This window comes from Quercus lobata, chromosome 8, assembly GCF_001633185.2.
Source record: "Quercus lobata isolate SW786 chromosome 8, ValleyOak3.0 Primary Assembly, whole genome shotgun sequence".
NCBI lineage: Eukaryota > Viridiplantae > Streptophyta > Magnoliopsida > Fagales > Fagaceae > Quercus > Quercus lobata.
The window spans coordinates 64,565,387-64,580,909 of NC_044911.1; the positions used below are offsets into that span (position 1 = coordinate 64,565,387).

Sequence of the window (15,523 nt, forward strand, 5' to 3'; positions counted from 1 at the left end):
GCAAGCTTCCCTTTTATACTAGTATTTCCTTCCCGTTCTTCACCTACGTGTCTGTTTCTCCTTGTTCTGGGTGGTTACTTGTCTTGTCAATCCTCACATCAGAGTGGTTGGGAAAAGTTGGACAGCATGGTATGAGTATAGGTTTGTCAGCCGGTGGGCTCCACATTAAGGTGTCGGCAGCCTTCTCCCTTATACTGCTCTTGTACTGATTTTGTCCTTTTCCTCAGGCTTTTTGGGCATAAAGTCGTCCTCGGCCACATCCTTGGACCTTCAAGGAGTTTTCATTGCGCGTTCTTAGCAATAGGGCTCCTCGGCCTGGGCTTTTGGGCTTTTAACATAAAGTGGGCTGGGGCCTCAGATTTCGGGCCCCACAATTTCAATTATACTTAAAAAAATTTCCGTTATTTTCTTGATAGATCTTTTCGTTTTTTCCTCGGAATGCCAAATTATTTTTATCAAGATTTTTTACCACCGCTATTATTCTTAATAACAATTTTTTCCAATGATCTTTCTCTTTCTTAATTTGTTCTTGGACATTTTTATCAATTGTTTTATTCTTCAATAATCTTAGTTCTAAATCAATCCAAGTATTCATATTAGTAATATGTTCATTGGTTGTTTCGTGATTTTTAAGAATAGAACTAATATTTTTCCAATTCTTAGTTCCTCCATTAGCTAGTTGATTTGTATTAGATTTTGAATTAAACAACTTGCAACAAAAACAAAATACTTTATCTAGGTCTTTCGAATACACTAACCATTTTCTATCATGTTTCTCCCCATTTGGTAATTTTCGAATATAATGCGTAGTAGAAAAATGTCTAGAGTTCTTATCTATAGGAAAGTTTAGATCATCAACTCTTATTGGACCATTTTCTACTAACAAATCTCTTGATTTTATATCAATAGTTTTCCATTGACTTGGATCTTTAGGAATATAATTAGGTTGATCATTAATATTTTCACTCTCCTCTAAATTATTTTGAGCTTCATTATCAAGAATAGTGACATTACATGTTTGAACATTATCATGACCACCTTCGTTATTATCATTTTGTTGTATATTTTCATTATCTTCTAACTCTTTTTGATGAATTTCTTCTTCATTTATGAAACTTTCACTCAAATTTTCTGCAAGATTTTGTTTTTTACTAGTAATAAATTTGTCCATATCTCCTTTTTGAGATTCAATTAGTTCTTCTCTTTGTCTTTTTTTTTTTAGTTTTTCATATCCGGATGGATATTTTCTAGTAGACATTTGTAATTAAAAAATATTTACGAATAAATGAAATACAATCTATAATAATAATAAAAATTACAATTTAACTAGAATAATATAAATTTAATGTATAAAACAATAGAACTTGGTTTATAAAAAGCACAATTGTAGCTTTACTTAATATGATCACTTTACACTTTAAACCTGCACAAAAAAATTAAAATTAATATTAATACAAAGTAAATTATTCTAAATTTATAATTTTGTTATCAATACTCTTTTTTTTGTGTAGCAATAAACCTTTTTTTTTAGCAAAATGTGTAACACCTAACTTGATTGGATCCACTAAGACTAGTCCACTAGCAAAATATAGAACTCAACTTGATTCACTCATTCACTAAGACTAAAAGTCCATCACGACATCACACTAAAAAAATCTGATTTCTTAAAATTAAAAAAAAACAAAACAAAAAGCAAAAAGCAAAACGTGTAAAGCTAAACTCTAAAACGTGTAAGAGTCTAAAAGACTAACGTGTAAGACATTAAGAGCTTAAGTGGCTTCTAGAGAAATCTTTAGATTTCTCTAATAGTCTAAAGAGTCTAAAGAAATCTAAGGGTCCGGATCATGCTTCTAGAGAAATCTAAGTCTCTTTTTCACTTTTTGTAAAGTAAACTCTTTAGTCTTTTTGTTTGTTCTCTTGCCGCCACTACTTGTGCTCTTTACTCAGCAGCAATAAGCAATAGCAAAGCAAACTCCTCTTCAACCAAAAAAAAAAAAAAAAAACCCAGCAAACCATGCAAACCATGAAGAAGACGAAAGAGGCAAAGGATGAGAAAACAAAAAATGAACCTGAAATGAAAATCTGTGAAAACATCAAGTCTATTGCCAACACCAATTGATGAGTAAGTCAACTAAAAAGAGTGTTTTTTGTTTTTTTGAATCAAGATGGAGATTGGAGAGAGTCAGAGAGTGGGCGATTTTTTTCTTCTTTCTGCCTTTTGTAATATTTTCTTCTACAAGCTAAAGATTTTTGCTTTTTGTAATCTTTTCTTCCACAAGTTACAGATTTGGTGATGGGATTTCATGTCACTTCAGTGAAAGTATGGGCATTTTTTTTAGATGAGAACACAAAATTATATACTATGTTTTTTTTTTTTTTTTTCCAGATGAGAACACAATATTATATACTATATTATTACTACTTGGAGGCCCTCTTACAAGTGGGGGCCTTAGGCGGCTACCTAAGTCGCCTATAAGTTCAGCCAGCCCTAAATTTGTCACCAATGTCCTACATAAAAACCTTTTAAAATGTGTGTGTGTGTATATATATATATATATATATTTTAAGTGTGCGTGTCTTCTTTTTTTTTTTGTGTCGAGAGTCATGTTTGTGTGTCTATATATATATATATATAAACACATACACATGATTCTCAAAAAAAATAAAAAGGCACACAAACACATAAAATCTAGCACGTTTTCAAAAAAAAAAAAAAAATCTAGCACCAAGCAAGGTCATTATAGTCAAATCATCTGAGACAAGTTGACTCCTACATAAAATCTAGCACCCCATTCAGCCAAAAAAAAAAAATCTAGCACCCCGATCACCCGTGAGTCAGACAAACAAAGTTAAGAACTAAAGAGGTACAGTAGCTTGGAAGTTGTAGTAGAGCGTGTAAAATGGGTAGTATCGGTAACAGCTTGTTTTCTTATTCAGTTCTCAAAGCTCCTCTTGAAAACAAGAAGATATTGATGAACTCTGCATGCTATTCCTTTGTGTCCATTTCCAAGAGTAGCTCAAGCTTGAGAAAGATTAATTGTAAACTACCTGAGACTCAGACTGGGATTCAGCAGCACAGACACACAAGCAAAAAAGCCTCCGATTCAAAGACCAACAAGATGGAAGAGTACAACATTGCTATGAAGGGGATGATGAGGAACCCTTATGAGTATCACCATGATCTTGGTCAGCTCTCTTCTATTCCCTATTTCTTCTTCTTGATAATAATTCACATTTCATTGTCATATAGGATTTTGGTCCACCTATATGTGTGGCTGTATAGTTATCTTCTTTCAAGTTTCAAAATATGAGATCCAGGTTAACTCAACTAGTAAAATCTCTTGTCATCAAATAAAGAATTTGAATTCGAAACTCATTAGTAGAACGGATGCTATAAGTTTCAAATCATATTGTGTATATATAAAAGAAAAGTCTTTTATATTGGTAAGTTTGTTACCAGGAAATGAAAAAATTAACGGTGGTAGTGGCATGGTGGGTTCAATTTATGGAATAGACAGACTGGTTTATGAATTTTTTTATATTGGCATACAGTAGCTATGTGTCTTCTATTAATTGTTTGGTTTTAAAGCTTTTAGCAAATGTTTCATTCAGGTCTTTAATAACTCAATTCGAATTGGCATTATGAGAGTCTTTTCTTTTTCCCCTTTTTCGATTTGGCCTTTCTATGTTAGTTTATAGTTGAGCTTTAAGATAATGATACCTTTTAGAGAAGTAAATAAAAGTAATGGTGTTAATTGACTCTTTTACTCTTGCTTCTTCTCCTCCCCCACCCTACAAAAGATAAAGGTGCTAGAAGTGCAACTTTTTTAAGTATTTGTCATGCCAGTTTGACAGGACAATATAGTTTTCTTGACCAACAAAAACAGTTTGAAAAGGTACCAATGAAAAAGTTCTGCATTGCACTATAATCTTTTTTTTTTTTCTTCACAAAAAAAAAAAAAAATGATTCTTTTTTCCTTTTCTTTTCAGCAAAGGAATTTGACTGTTTGAACAACTTATGACGCAATCATATTCATTCATACATAGCATAATCATATATGCAGCAGCTGACATAGCCATTTTGCTGGACGTTATTGATAATATAGGTTCTGAGATCTGTTTATTTGAGTAAAAGTAGCTAATTAGAGCAATATCTCTTTGTCAGAATAACGGTGACAATGATTTGAGGAAAGAGAGAAAGAGAGAGGTTTGATTTATGGTATCTGGGTTTTGGCTTTGATATAAATGACCATGTGGATAACTCATTTGAATGAACATCTCAGACAGAGAAAAAAAGAGTTCCGTGTTTTTTATTCAGGTTTCCTCACTGATCAATGTGCAGGCATGAACTATACCCTGATAACTGAAAATCTGATAGTGGGCTCCCAGCCACAGAAACCTGAAGATATAGATCACCTAAAAAAGGAAGAGAATGTGGCATATATTTTGAACTTGCAGCAGGACAACGATGTTGAATATTGGGGAATTGACCTGCAGTCAATAATAAAAAGATGTCAAGAACTTGGAATCCGTCACATGAGGAGGCCTGTAAGTAAATTTTTCTTGTAGCACTACTTTTTAAATGATAATAGATACAAGTGATTTGGCATAAACTGAAGTCCTACACTGCTGAATTAATATGATTTTCTAGGCATTTGATCTACTTGGAATCAAAACTTTGGAGAAAGATTATGCTCAAAACTCAAAATTCTTTGGGATGAATGATTTGTTAAGTTTTTTCTTTAGTATTGGTGGAAACCCATAGATAAATTGATTAATCAATCACATTGAGATCTGAGAGATCTATGGTGTTTTGAGTAATTGAGTTACTATATATGAATTGTAGGCAAGAGACTTTGATCCAGATTCATTGAGAAGTGGATTACCTAAAGCTGTTTCATCACTGGAATGGGCCATTTTTGAGGGGAAAGGAAAAGTGTATGTGCACTGCACTGCTGGATTGGGGAGGGCACCAGCTGTTGCTATCTCTTACATGTTCTGGTTTTGTGGGATGAATGTGAGTCTTTCACTCTTTTGTATATTGTCATACCTTTTTCTTGAAAAGATATGTGCATAGTCTCTATGTTCATTCCTTCACATGCTCTGGAAAATACAGCACTTTCTACATTTATAGCAACTTAGTTTTGAGGCTGAGTTGAAGTTTAAAATGTTACATGAAACTGATTTGAATTTGGAAGTATGTGTATTGAACTGAGTATAAAGATGTTTGAAAGGTTTCTTAGATAGACGATTATTAAGAAGTTGCAACATATTTTTATTTGCGGCAATGTGACAGCTGAATACAGCATATGATACACTAACTGCAAAAAGGCCTTGTGGCCCCAATAAGAGAGCAATACGTGGAGCTACTTATGATCTAGCTAAGAATGATCCATGGAAAGAGCCTTTTGAGAATCTTCCAGAAAATGCATTTGAGGGTATAGCAGATTGGGAGAGGAACTTGATTCAAGACCGTGTCCGTTCCCTCCGTGGAAGTTGAGCACTTAGGTAAGTACTTCTTCTTTTAATTTTTTTATATCAGAATTCTACTTTTAAAATTAAAATGCCTTCAGCCTAATCTGAAATTTCACAGCTGTGCTCCTAATATATTGGAGCTGGTCATTCCAAGGACTATATGTTTGAGTAATAAGCAGATGTACTTGATGTGAGCATGACTTCTCTTTAGTCACCTTCTAAAGAAGTGAAATATGTCTTTCTTAAAAATGTAGTTTAAGTAGCTGCGACATTTGGCCTTTGATATTCAACATGCTTACTGGATTTCCTCAAACACCTGAAAAACATATGTATGACCTAAATAAAAAGAAAAAAGAAAAAAGAGAGAGACTCATGGAATTTAATTTAATTCCATATGGGATGTCTTTCTGAACTCCCTTAACTTTTAACTTTTTTCTTGCAACCTTTTCATGTGTTCATTATTGCTACATCTTATATTTGCCAGCAACGCCAAGATCCTTGTAGCTTAGTAGCATTTTTCTGGTCTCCTTTATGAGGAGAACCAAGGTTTGAACCCTCCTTCTCCCACTTGTTATAGCTGTCACAAGTACAGTAAACAATGCAGTATTGTCTCTATGATGTAGTATTCTTTGCATGGATGATTGAAATGTTTTTCTACTTCTCTTTAACTCATTTGAGTTTGCTGAGTCATCATTTTACCGGAGCCAAACCAAATGAATTTGTCATTTTCATCCAAAAAAATTAGTCATGTGCTTGGCTTAAGTTTCCAACCATATTGATATTTTGATACAATGTTCATGCTTACAGGTTTCCATGCCATTAGAAATTCCCAGCATCTTATCAACAATAAATAGCAAGATAATGAAACATAGAGTGGGTACGGGGGCAATTTCACGCCTGCACTCAAAGCTGGAGCTTTTCAAGTATACTTTACGAGCCTCTCTTAGAAAGAATTAAAATCTAGCTTCAATTGTTATGTATGATTTATGATTCAAATAATGTATTTAAGAAGCAAATAAAATTGAGCTGCCAAGATGGCACTGGGGGTTTAGCTGTTGCAATAGTTTTTGACATTTGGTCATCTGACCAATTATTTATCTATATTATCTTGGTCATCTGACCAAGATGGCACTGGGCTTCTTTTTAATACCATTCCGATATTTATCACCAAAAAAAAAAAAAATTATCTATATAATCTATAAAAGCCGAAGACATTTGAGTTTTTTTGGACTTCAGAAAATTTTGCCACCTCACTTTGGAGGCTTCACAATTTTTTACATCAGCGTTAATAATTTATTAATACTGACAAATCACAATTATCAATCCATCAAAACAAATCACAATTCTATACCATAGTCAAAGTAGAGTCCATGATGGTCCCTAAATCCTATAGGATTAAAAGAACTAGGCCAACCTCGACCCATACATCTATATAAGAAGCACCAACCCTCATAAAAATTAATGTTTTAGCACTTAACAATATGTAATGTTAAATTTTCTCTTTTTGAGCAAAATAAAATAAATAAATAAATAGATGAGTTTGGACTCATTAAATATATGTGTAACATGTAACAAATTTGAGATTAAATTGCTAAAATTTAGTAGAATTTGGAACAAGATTGAGATCTATATATTTTGATTAATTCAGATTTAGAATAAGTACCCACTCATTCTTAAGTGCACTTAAGTGGACCAAATGGACTGAAGTGCAAGAATCACTTTGCTTTTTTGTTTCCCCTTCTATTAGCCAGCTAGCAATGAGAGCATTCAATGGAGGTGTTAGATGGTGCGAATCAAGAGTGTGTACATGCATCGCGTATCTTAGTACAAATTGGCCTTTTTGTGCCAGATCATTGATGAATTAATAACCATCATTATTTCCAGTGAAAAGAAATGAAAGAAAAAAGTGTACATCTATAAATCTGCTTGTAGAACATTTCAAAACTCTAAAATTTTATATTTGTATCCTATATCCTGCAACTAATGTACATTAAAATTTTACAACATTTTAGGAAATGGGGGAAGTTTGTAGCTTTGAAAGCTGTGCTTGACGGCGTCCTAAATGGAATGCAGTGACTATCCACAATAAGCACACCTGAGTAGTGGAAACAAAGGTGAATAAATTCTCCAGAATCTCACCTTAACCAAAAAGAATATAAGGAACAAAAAAGAAGAGAGAAGTAAAGTTAACTATACACATACAGGTAAGGCATATATTGAGACAGTTGATGTTCTCCCATCGAGAGTGCTAGAAAGTAGCTTGTACATCCCTGCAGCGGTAGCATCTCCAAGTCTTTGAACAACTACATCTATACACACCTGCAGTAGCATAAACTCAGAGAGTGTATTAATGAGCTTTGCTATTAACCCTTTATGTGTGGCATCCAATTAATGTAGCATAAGTCACACACTGAAACAATGTATTCCCATAACAGATGGCATGTTATGAAGCCATGTTTTCTCTTTAGATCAAAGCCCTATCTCAACTTGAGGAACCTCTAAAACTAAATCCAGGACTTCTGAATTTACATAAACACAACCAGCTGCCAATAGTTTCTATGTGATTAAAACAAAAACAAAAATAAATTCTGGGAAAAAAAGGGTCATGCCTTTGCTTTGTATTTCTCATCCTGTGAGACAACTGTAAATAGGAGTTCTCTTCCAGGCCTGGTCACAACATAAGTAACAACCTGCACAATAATAAAGTTGGAATTTTTAAAACCTACTTAACAAACATATATTGACCTTCAACTTCAGCCATCTTTCTTCCTAAACACAACATAATTTCCCTTTAAGAATGTATATGTGGAGAGTGAAATTTAGTCAACAATAAAACCAGAGGATGACTGCAGAATGAGTAAAAAATGGGTCTAAGAAGGAAAACACAACTCGCATTTACACAAGACATACCTTTCGCAAGGTCTCAGACACAGCAATGGCTACCCAAGTTGGCCAAACGGCAATAGCAATCAAATTTAAGAATGAAACAAAAGGAGCAGAGCAAATAGCTATAGTAACCCCAGCAACAGTAAGAACGCGCCCCTGTATTTTAACAAATGAAAGCAACATAAATAACAAAAGTTAAATAGATGATGATACATTTATTTCATTAACTTGCAGGACATATATATTACTTGGAGATATTGATCGTATGTCCTACTGAATTTAAAAAATGCAACGTCTGGGCACAATACATAAAACTGCAGAAAATTTATACAACTTTAAGATGATTTAGCTCCTAGGAAAAATGTCTTTGTTTTTCCTTCAAAAAGTTACGTATTTTTTCTCAAAGATGCCTTAAAATGCATGGAAACTCATTACGTGTCAAGAAATAGGAATAGGAATCACAATTCCAATATATTTAACAAACATTAGTACGTGTACAACTGCAGTTGACAAAATGAGTTTTGCATAAAACAATAATTATATTGCTAAGGAAACTGATATATGGCACTTCCTAGATCTCCAAGCGTACTGCCACCTCTCAAGGTTAGAAGTCTTGATTTTGTACTAGTCAGTCATTATGGATTTTCAAAACTACTAACAGAAACTCAACAATACATTAAAAGCCTGAAGAATTTTAAGTCAGCAGAATATAGGTACCATCTAGATTTACCACACCTGGGCCCCTCCAAATTCACCCAAACTAAAAATAAAAAAGACATTGAAGGATTAGGGTCATCATTCGTATGGTTGTGTAATTTGGAAGGCAATTAGACTTGGATGGGGATTCTTCTCTAGATTTGGGGGGCTTGGTTTAGGTGATGGCAGAAGAATTAGGTTCTGGGAGGATGTGTGGTGCTCTGATAGGAGTGTAGCATCCTTATATCCTATGTTGTTTCAGCTAGTAGTTAGCAAAGAGACCATGGTGTAAGATTACATTGAGATGAGAAATGGAGGAATCCAGTGGATCCCCATGTTTGTGAGATGTACTCATGATTGGGAGCTAGAAATTTTGCTCATTTTTTTCCCAAAGTCTCTATTCATTCCAGCTCCAAATAGGAATGGATATACAACCTGCATACTCCTTAGATTCTTCTTTTGTACATTTGTTTCTTTGTTACCTCTATATAAAAAAGGGAGGAGGGGTGGAGAAAGAGAGAAATTCCATTTAAGAGGTTTACAGCATATAAACATAGATATATATATCCATCAGCTGCCAACCAAATACTTGTCCTTTTTTCAGGCCTTAAATGAGCTATATTTTATAATGTTACTCAAAAGGCCTATTAGTTTCATTATTGAAGACAAAACCTCAAATTCAGATATAAGCATAAAACTAACCATGAGGCATGCACCCTCAGGAGGCAAAGATCTAAGTAAGTTCTTTAGACATTATTTCTCATATTCTCTGTTGTAACACCATGATATAACATCTAAATGACAGCCGAAATTCATCTTATAAATAACATACCGTCAAGGTAAGTTGTCCGGCAAGAATAAAAGCAGCAATGAAACTATTTATCTGGGCAAACAATCTTCTTCTCTCAACAGAGCTAGTAATAGTTGCAGCGATTACACTCGCTTTCTGCAGAAGCAGAAAATGAATACAAATTCAAATTAATAATTACAAGTGCAACAGTGGTTGACAAATTAAGCACAGCAAATTCAACCCAACTGAATTCAACCAAGGTGTAGATCCCAACTGAAAATCAAGCACTAAAAACATGACTTTGGACATGGACAGGAATTTCTGTACAGACACAAATCCATATCTGGTGTGGGTTGCTTGTGCATGAAAGAAGACATGTCTTCTTTTTAACAGATTAACATAATACGTGCTAGCTATTATAATGTATGGTAATCAATACCAATAAAAGAGAAAACATAAAAAATTAAAATTAAAATTAAAAAAAAAATGTAAATGGAATGAGAAAAGATTTAGTCTGATCCCAAAAAGAGGACAGTAAACAAAGTTGGCTAGAAAAATATCAAATGAGTAAGCCATTTCTTATGCTTCCTTTCCCTTTCCTCATTCTTCCTAAGAATCAGAGGGAGGTAAAGATGGCAAAGGAAAAAGAAAATTGTACTTCAGCTTTTTAAGCACACAAAGAACAATTCATGTAAGTCCAAATCACACAACATATATTGAGAGGTTTATTCTAGAATCAAAGTACATTTTTTGCGACTGAGAAATATCTTACTTGGAAATAGAAGAATGAAGAGACAACTGCACTAAGCCACAGGAACAAAGACACGTACAACAAATAAGTTGAAGACAATATGAGCCGGAGTCCATCTAAGATGGTCCAAAGCTGAGGCTTTGCCTTGGAACTCGGAAACTTAGGAGAAGAATTTTTGAGAGGTTGTGCAGTCTGCCGATCACCATGAACCTCGTTTTGTTGATCAGGATCAGCTTCCCTAGAAACAAAAAAGAAACCAAGTCAAGAAATATGAGGTTTAGCCCTTACATCCCTGATCCAACCCATGGTGCTTTCCAATAAATTATAACAGATCAGTTTGAACCTTCTTTGAGAAAGCTTTTTAAACAGTTACCCAGAAACTGAGTTGAAGTTTCCAGGCAAGGCTTGGGTATCAAAATCAGAAGGGCACAGAATCTTGTCATTTATATATTTATTATTCAGATTACATAAACCACATGTCAGCATATAGATTCAAGGCCGTTTAACTACATTGAGGGTAGGACTGATATGATAGGAAATACGCAAGCCCCCCCCCCCCCCCCACAAAAGAAAAAGAAGCAAATAAATGAAAGAAGAAAAGAACGAGAAATTATGAACACGACCTAGAGAATTTTACCATCTTTTAGTCACTTATGCAATCAAAAAATTAGAGATATAGCTGACCTGATGGGAGTTAATTCCTCAGGAAGATGGGAATTATGGGATACATCCTTGTTTATCCCTTTTGATGACTGTGCAGCAAATTCCATTAACAAAGCAGCAAATAGGAGTAGAACTGCAAGGAATCAACCTTGGATTAAAACCCACCGAAAACAAGAAGGAAAGAGAGTTAAGCAAATTTACAATTTCCAAGGAGCTGAACAAGCAATCTTACATGGCCCCAACCAAGCCATTCCGGTGGCAAACAATGACCCAAAAAGCTGGCCAAGTGTGGCACCAGCACCAATGAACCCAAACAATCTTGAACCTGACTGAATACAGAACAAGTTAAATATGTATCAAAATATCAACTTGTTATCAGATATCTTGTGGCAGCAAACAGACCTCGCTGTCCATGACATCAATCACTCTTGCCCAAGTTGAAGAAATTGTTATTAGATTAAGCAGAGCAACCTTCAAAAAAGCAAAAATTCCCATGAAGATCTAAATTTTGGAAATACTCTACAATATCTAAAAGTCAAAAAATAATAAATAGACCTTAAAAAATAAGATTAATTTCATACCCAAAGGAAGAATGCAACTCTCACTAAAATATAAAACCATCCATGGTTATCCCATTGTACAGAGTATGTAGAATTAGCATCAACCTTTTGTTCCTCTTTTGAAGTAGAGGATGTAGCCACTGATCCCTAGACAAGGGAGGAAAAAGAGCAAATTAGTGCGGGATGAAAACAGAATCAAATTTGGGGAGTGAGCAAGCAGCTCAATAAAAAAAAAAATTATTTTATAAGAAGATTCTAATCTTACCTTTAATTTGGATAATGAATATCCAGCCGAGGAGGAAAGCCATAGAATGAAGAATAAAACAAGTGATATGCTAAAAAACCTGTGTATCAAAACCAATGCCTGGAATTTCAAGAAGCAACTATTACAGGAGGATATGTGAAGAAACATAACTTGAAACTAAAGGGAAAACCAAAACAATAAAAAAATCTACTGACTTCAAAATGAAATTTCCTTTTTTTTTTTGCTTTTATAAATGAAAATTAATTCACGAAGATAACCAGATGCAGAACAATTAGATACCACCAAAACTAATGATTTTAAACACCTTATTTGGTTATAGGTGAATTTGAATGACTACCGGCTACCCCAATTGTTCAACTAATGAGAAAACTACACTACTCATTACCATTGTGGGCAATGAAATTAATGGGGCATGGGCGCTATGTAATCAATGACCACACCTATGTGCTCTTATGATCAGAGTTTAAGATCAAAAGATGTGGGGAACAGCAATGACAACAGAGCATAAGACACTTAGTCATGGTTAGAGGATAAGGCACATGAAAAAACACACATAGGTTGACTATCTCTTTTGGAAAGCCCAAAGAAATTGACTTGGGGTAGCTAAAATCCAGCAAACTAAACAAATAAGGATAGTTAATCCTCTCAAGAAAACACAAAAATGATTATAGACATTGCAATCACCAGTTTTGCCCATTGAAACCATAACATTGCCCATTGATACAAGCATGTTCTAAAATACAGAGTTTGAACACATAGTATGCATTGTCCAGTACATGGCAACATAATTACTTGGATATTTTACAAGCCAAAAACAAGTCATTTATCATTGCCAAGCTAATATTTATTAAGTACACCACATATCATAGTCCTCTTCATCAAAATCATCATTTACCTCAGCATTGTCATTGTACATCTCATACACATTCACCCACATCACATAAGCTAACTAAAAACAAACACAAACCCAATTCATCACCCCATCTTCTATTTTGCATTCATTTTCCCTTTCCTTACATTAATTCTTAAAATTTATCACAAAAACATAAGTGGGCCAATCATAAAACCAATCCAAGAAACTCATACACTTGAATATATATACTAATTAAATGGTGGGTTCAATTCATACATACCTTGCCTTTGGAAAGACTAGGCAAAGAGAAAATGAAAGTGGAAAGAGGAGCAGCAATCAAAGTAAGCACCAAGGACCCCACAAAGAGACCCGGCAGGTTTGATATGCCCAATGAGATTGCACCATCATCACGCAAAGGAAGCACCACGAAGTAGGCGCTCAAGATCTAAAGCTCAAAAAATAACAACGACCCAATTGAGTGAAAATTGAGAATATATATATGATATGTGATAAAGGTGAATGAATGAACAGAGTGGTGTGAGATGGATGGGAGGGGGAGGCTTACGAAGAAGAAGCAAGAGGAGGAGTGGAGCAATATGGAGGTCTCGTGAGGGTGCACTGTAACGAATATGGAGAGGATCGCATCTAAGCGGGGCCTGCTTATCATGTTCGTCGTGTTTGGTTGTCGCTGTAAAAGACAATAACGGAGGAACTTTGTGAGTTTTATTGAACATTTACTCTAGCTCCATGGTCAAAGGACGCAGAGCAGACATGACTTTGTATAATATATAGTCTTTGTTCCAACCATTTCTTTTTTTTCTTTTCTTTTTTCAGTAACGTTACAAACATAATGTTTTTTCAATTTATTTTTTGGAAAAGCATTTAATATAATGAGAAGCAAAAAATAATAACTAACAACTCATGAACAAACTCTCTCAATCTCCGCCTACACTAAAAACTGATTGGTGTGATCTGATGATAAAGTGCTATCATCAAGAGTGGACGCTATAAGATGAAACTCTCTAAAAATAAAAATAAAAACTCCAAATTATATGATAATGAAATGAAAAAAAAAATTAAGTATAAACTCCAGATTGTTTGAGTTCAACACCATTGTTTGGTGGTGAACTCAAATGGTGATGAACTCAATCTTAAATTGTGTTCAAATTAAAATTAAATAAATAATTTTATTTTAATACTGACATTGTTTGATGATGAATTTAAGCGGTTACGGTTGAAAATGTTATTGTAAGGACTCGATTTGTGACGGCCCCAAAATAGTATTGGGTCCGCACGTTTAGAGTCCAAACAATATAATTTGTAGAGCGTGGGATTGAAAGGCTAGGCCTTGGTCACCGGACGATGGTTAGTCGAGGTGTTCATAGCGGTTTGCCCAAGGAGAAACCTGACGTGTTCATCAATCACCTATTCCGGTACATCATGTGTGGCTCCGGCCTTAAGACCTTATTTTAGGAACTTCATATCTTATTCCTCTCCCTTTTTTGGGACTCCCTCGTCTGGAAGCCCCCCCCTTTTGGCGCACAAGTTTTTATATTATATAGCCATTTTCGGGTGATCCTGTCCCTCCACTTGTTTGTCAAGCAGGCTCTTATTTGAATACTTGTCCCTTCAGCCACCTCCCTCTGCTTTTTATTAGTTGCACTAACCGAAACCACACTGTTCAGGCGTCTTTTCTCATTAATATGGCTATGACGTTTGCGAGCGTGTTCAATGCGAAGGTGACATACTTACCTTGAACCACCCCCACTCTGCATCCCCATATGGGTCCCATTCTACTCGCCTCTCCTTCTGGGGGCGTTTTGGAGGCAGCCCTTGACGAGACGTTGCTCTTCCTTTTGAAGTTTTGGGATGCCGAGGACAAAGCCATCCTCGGCTGTGTTTCTAGGCTATTTAGCCTTCCCCTACTCGTCCTCGGCATCTACCTTCCTCGGCACGGGTCCTGGGCCTTGGTGGATAGTGGGCCGGGTCATGAGTCCTCTGGCCCCACAATAGTCTCTCAAAATCCTGCTATCCGGATTCTCAGACGGATAGGAGGGTTTTGATGACATCAGACCCGGCTCCTCGGACGGATAGGAGGGTTTTGATGACATCGGATGTCTGTCAATCCTTGTCACCTAACGGTTCCCGAGACCTTTCGTCTGCCCGAGACACGTTCTTGAAGCCTTTGGAAGGTGAAACGCGTCCTCATTAAATGCGGGCGGCTCTGTACTTCCCACGTTCAACGATGTGACGGAGATCCAACGGTGTGATGGAGATCTAACGGTGGGGATTTCCTTGCCTTTATGGGCGGGAAAATTCGTGCAGTTACTTTCGATGGGAGGCATAAATGATTTTTTGGAACTGATTTGTCTCTTCAGTTTTGCACTTAAGAGTTCTAGCGCATACACCTTGGGTTCATCTGAACTTTCGTCCAAACTCAAGTCTATCTCCAGCGCAAAAAGCCTGTCCGAGACACTTTTCCTCTTTTCTGTAAGTTTCCTGCCTTCACTAACTCGTACTTTTTCTTTTCTGGGTTTATTTTTCTCTTGTTCATCTCCTTCTTCCGTAGTTGGTTGAGTCTGTT

At 35.4% G+C, this 15,523-nt stretch overlaps 2 protein-coding genes across 3 annotated transcripts; one reads left to right on the forward strand and one right to left on the reverse strand.

The window, feature by feature from the left end:
* Positions 1-2,805: 2,805 nt before the first annotated feature.
* LOC115958472 (phosphoglucan phosphatase LSF2, chloroplastic) lies at positions 2,806-6,622 on the forward strand. Its single transcript, XM_031076883.1, has 5 exons — positions 2,806-3,186; positions 4,343-4,548; positions 4,847-5,017; positions 5,297-5,508; positions 6,283-6,622. The coding sequence occupies exons 1-4, from the start codon at positions 2,901-2,903 to the stop codon at positions 5,498-5,500; spliced, it is 867 nt and encodes a 288-aa protein (XP_030932743.1). The 5' UTR covers positions 2,806-2,900; the 3' UTR covers positions 5,501-5,508; positions 6,283-6,622.
* Positions 6,623-7,259: 637 nt separating this feature from the next.
* LOC115958327 lies at positions 7,260-13,708 on the reverse strand. Of its 2 annotated transcripts, XM_031076730.1 has the most exons (13): positions 13,505-13,708; positions 13,220-13,384; positions 12,087-12,185; positions 11,843-11,968; positions 11,664-11,732; positions 11,494-11,590; positions 11,283-11,394; positions 10,620-10,836; positions 9,890-10,003; positions 8,386-8,517; positions 8,085-8,165; positions 7,678-7,794; positions 7,260-7,570 (listed from the first exon to the last, which is right to left on the reverse strand). In XM_031076730.1, the coding sequence occupies exons 1-13, from the start codon at positions 13,604-13,606 to the stop codon at positions 7,484-7,486; spliced, it is 1,518 nt and encodes a 505-aa protein (XP_030932590.1). In that variant the 5' UTR covers positions 13,607-13,708; the 3' UTR covers positions 7,260-7,483. The 2 variants fall into 2 exon arrangements, with proteins under 2 accessions (XP_030932590.1, XP_030932591.1); XM_031076731.1 differs by lacking the exon at positions 13,505-13,708 and having other exon boundaries at positions 12,087-12,165; positions 13,220-13,231.
* Between the last annotated feature and the right edge of the window lie 1,815 nt (positions 13,709-15,523).

Bases quoted from the DNA above. Each gene is read 5' to 3' on its own strand.
- LOC115958472 (XM_031076883.1), top strand. From the start codon at position 2,901: ATGGGTAGTATCGGTAACAGCTTGTTTTCTTATTCAGTTCTCAAAGCT. The intron at 3,187-4,342 runs GTCAGCTCTCTT...ATCAATGTGCAG, and splicing joins TGAGTATCACCATGATCTTG to GCATGAACTATACCCTGATA. The intron at 4,549-4,846 runs GTAAGTAAATTT...TATGAATTGTAG, and splicing joins TCCGTCACATGAGGAGGCCT to GCAAGAGACTTTGATCCAGA.
- LOC115958327 (XM_031076730.1), bottom strand. From the start codon at position 13,606: ATGATAAGCAGGCCCCGCTTAGATGCGATCCTCTCCATATTCGTTACA. The intron at 11,733-11,842 runs GTATGAAATTAA...GCTTTTTTGAAG, and splicing joins GAGTTGCATTCTTCCTTTGG to GTTGCTCTGCTTAATCTAAT. The intron at 11,591-11,663 runs GTCTGTTTGCTG...TTCTGTATTCAG, and splicing joins TTGATGTCATGGACAGCGAG to TCAGGTTCAAGATTGTTTGG.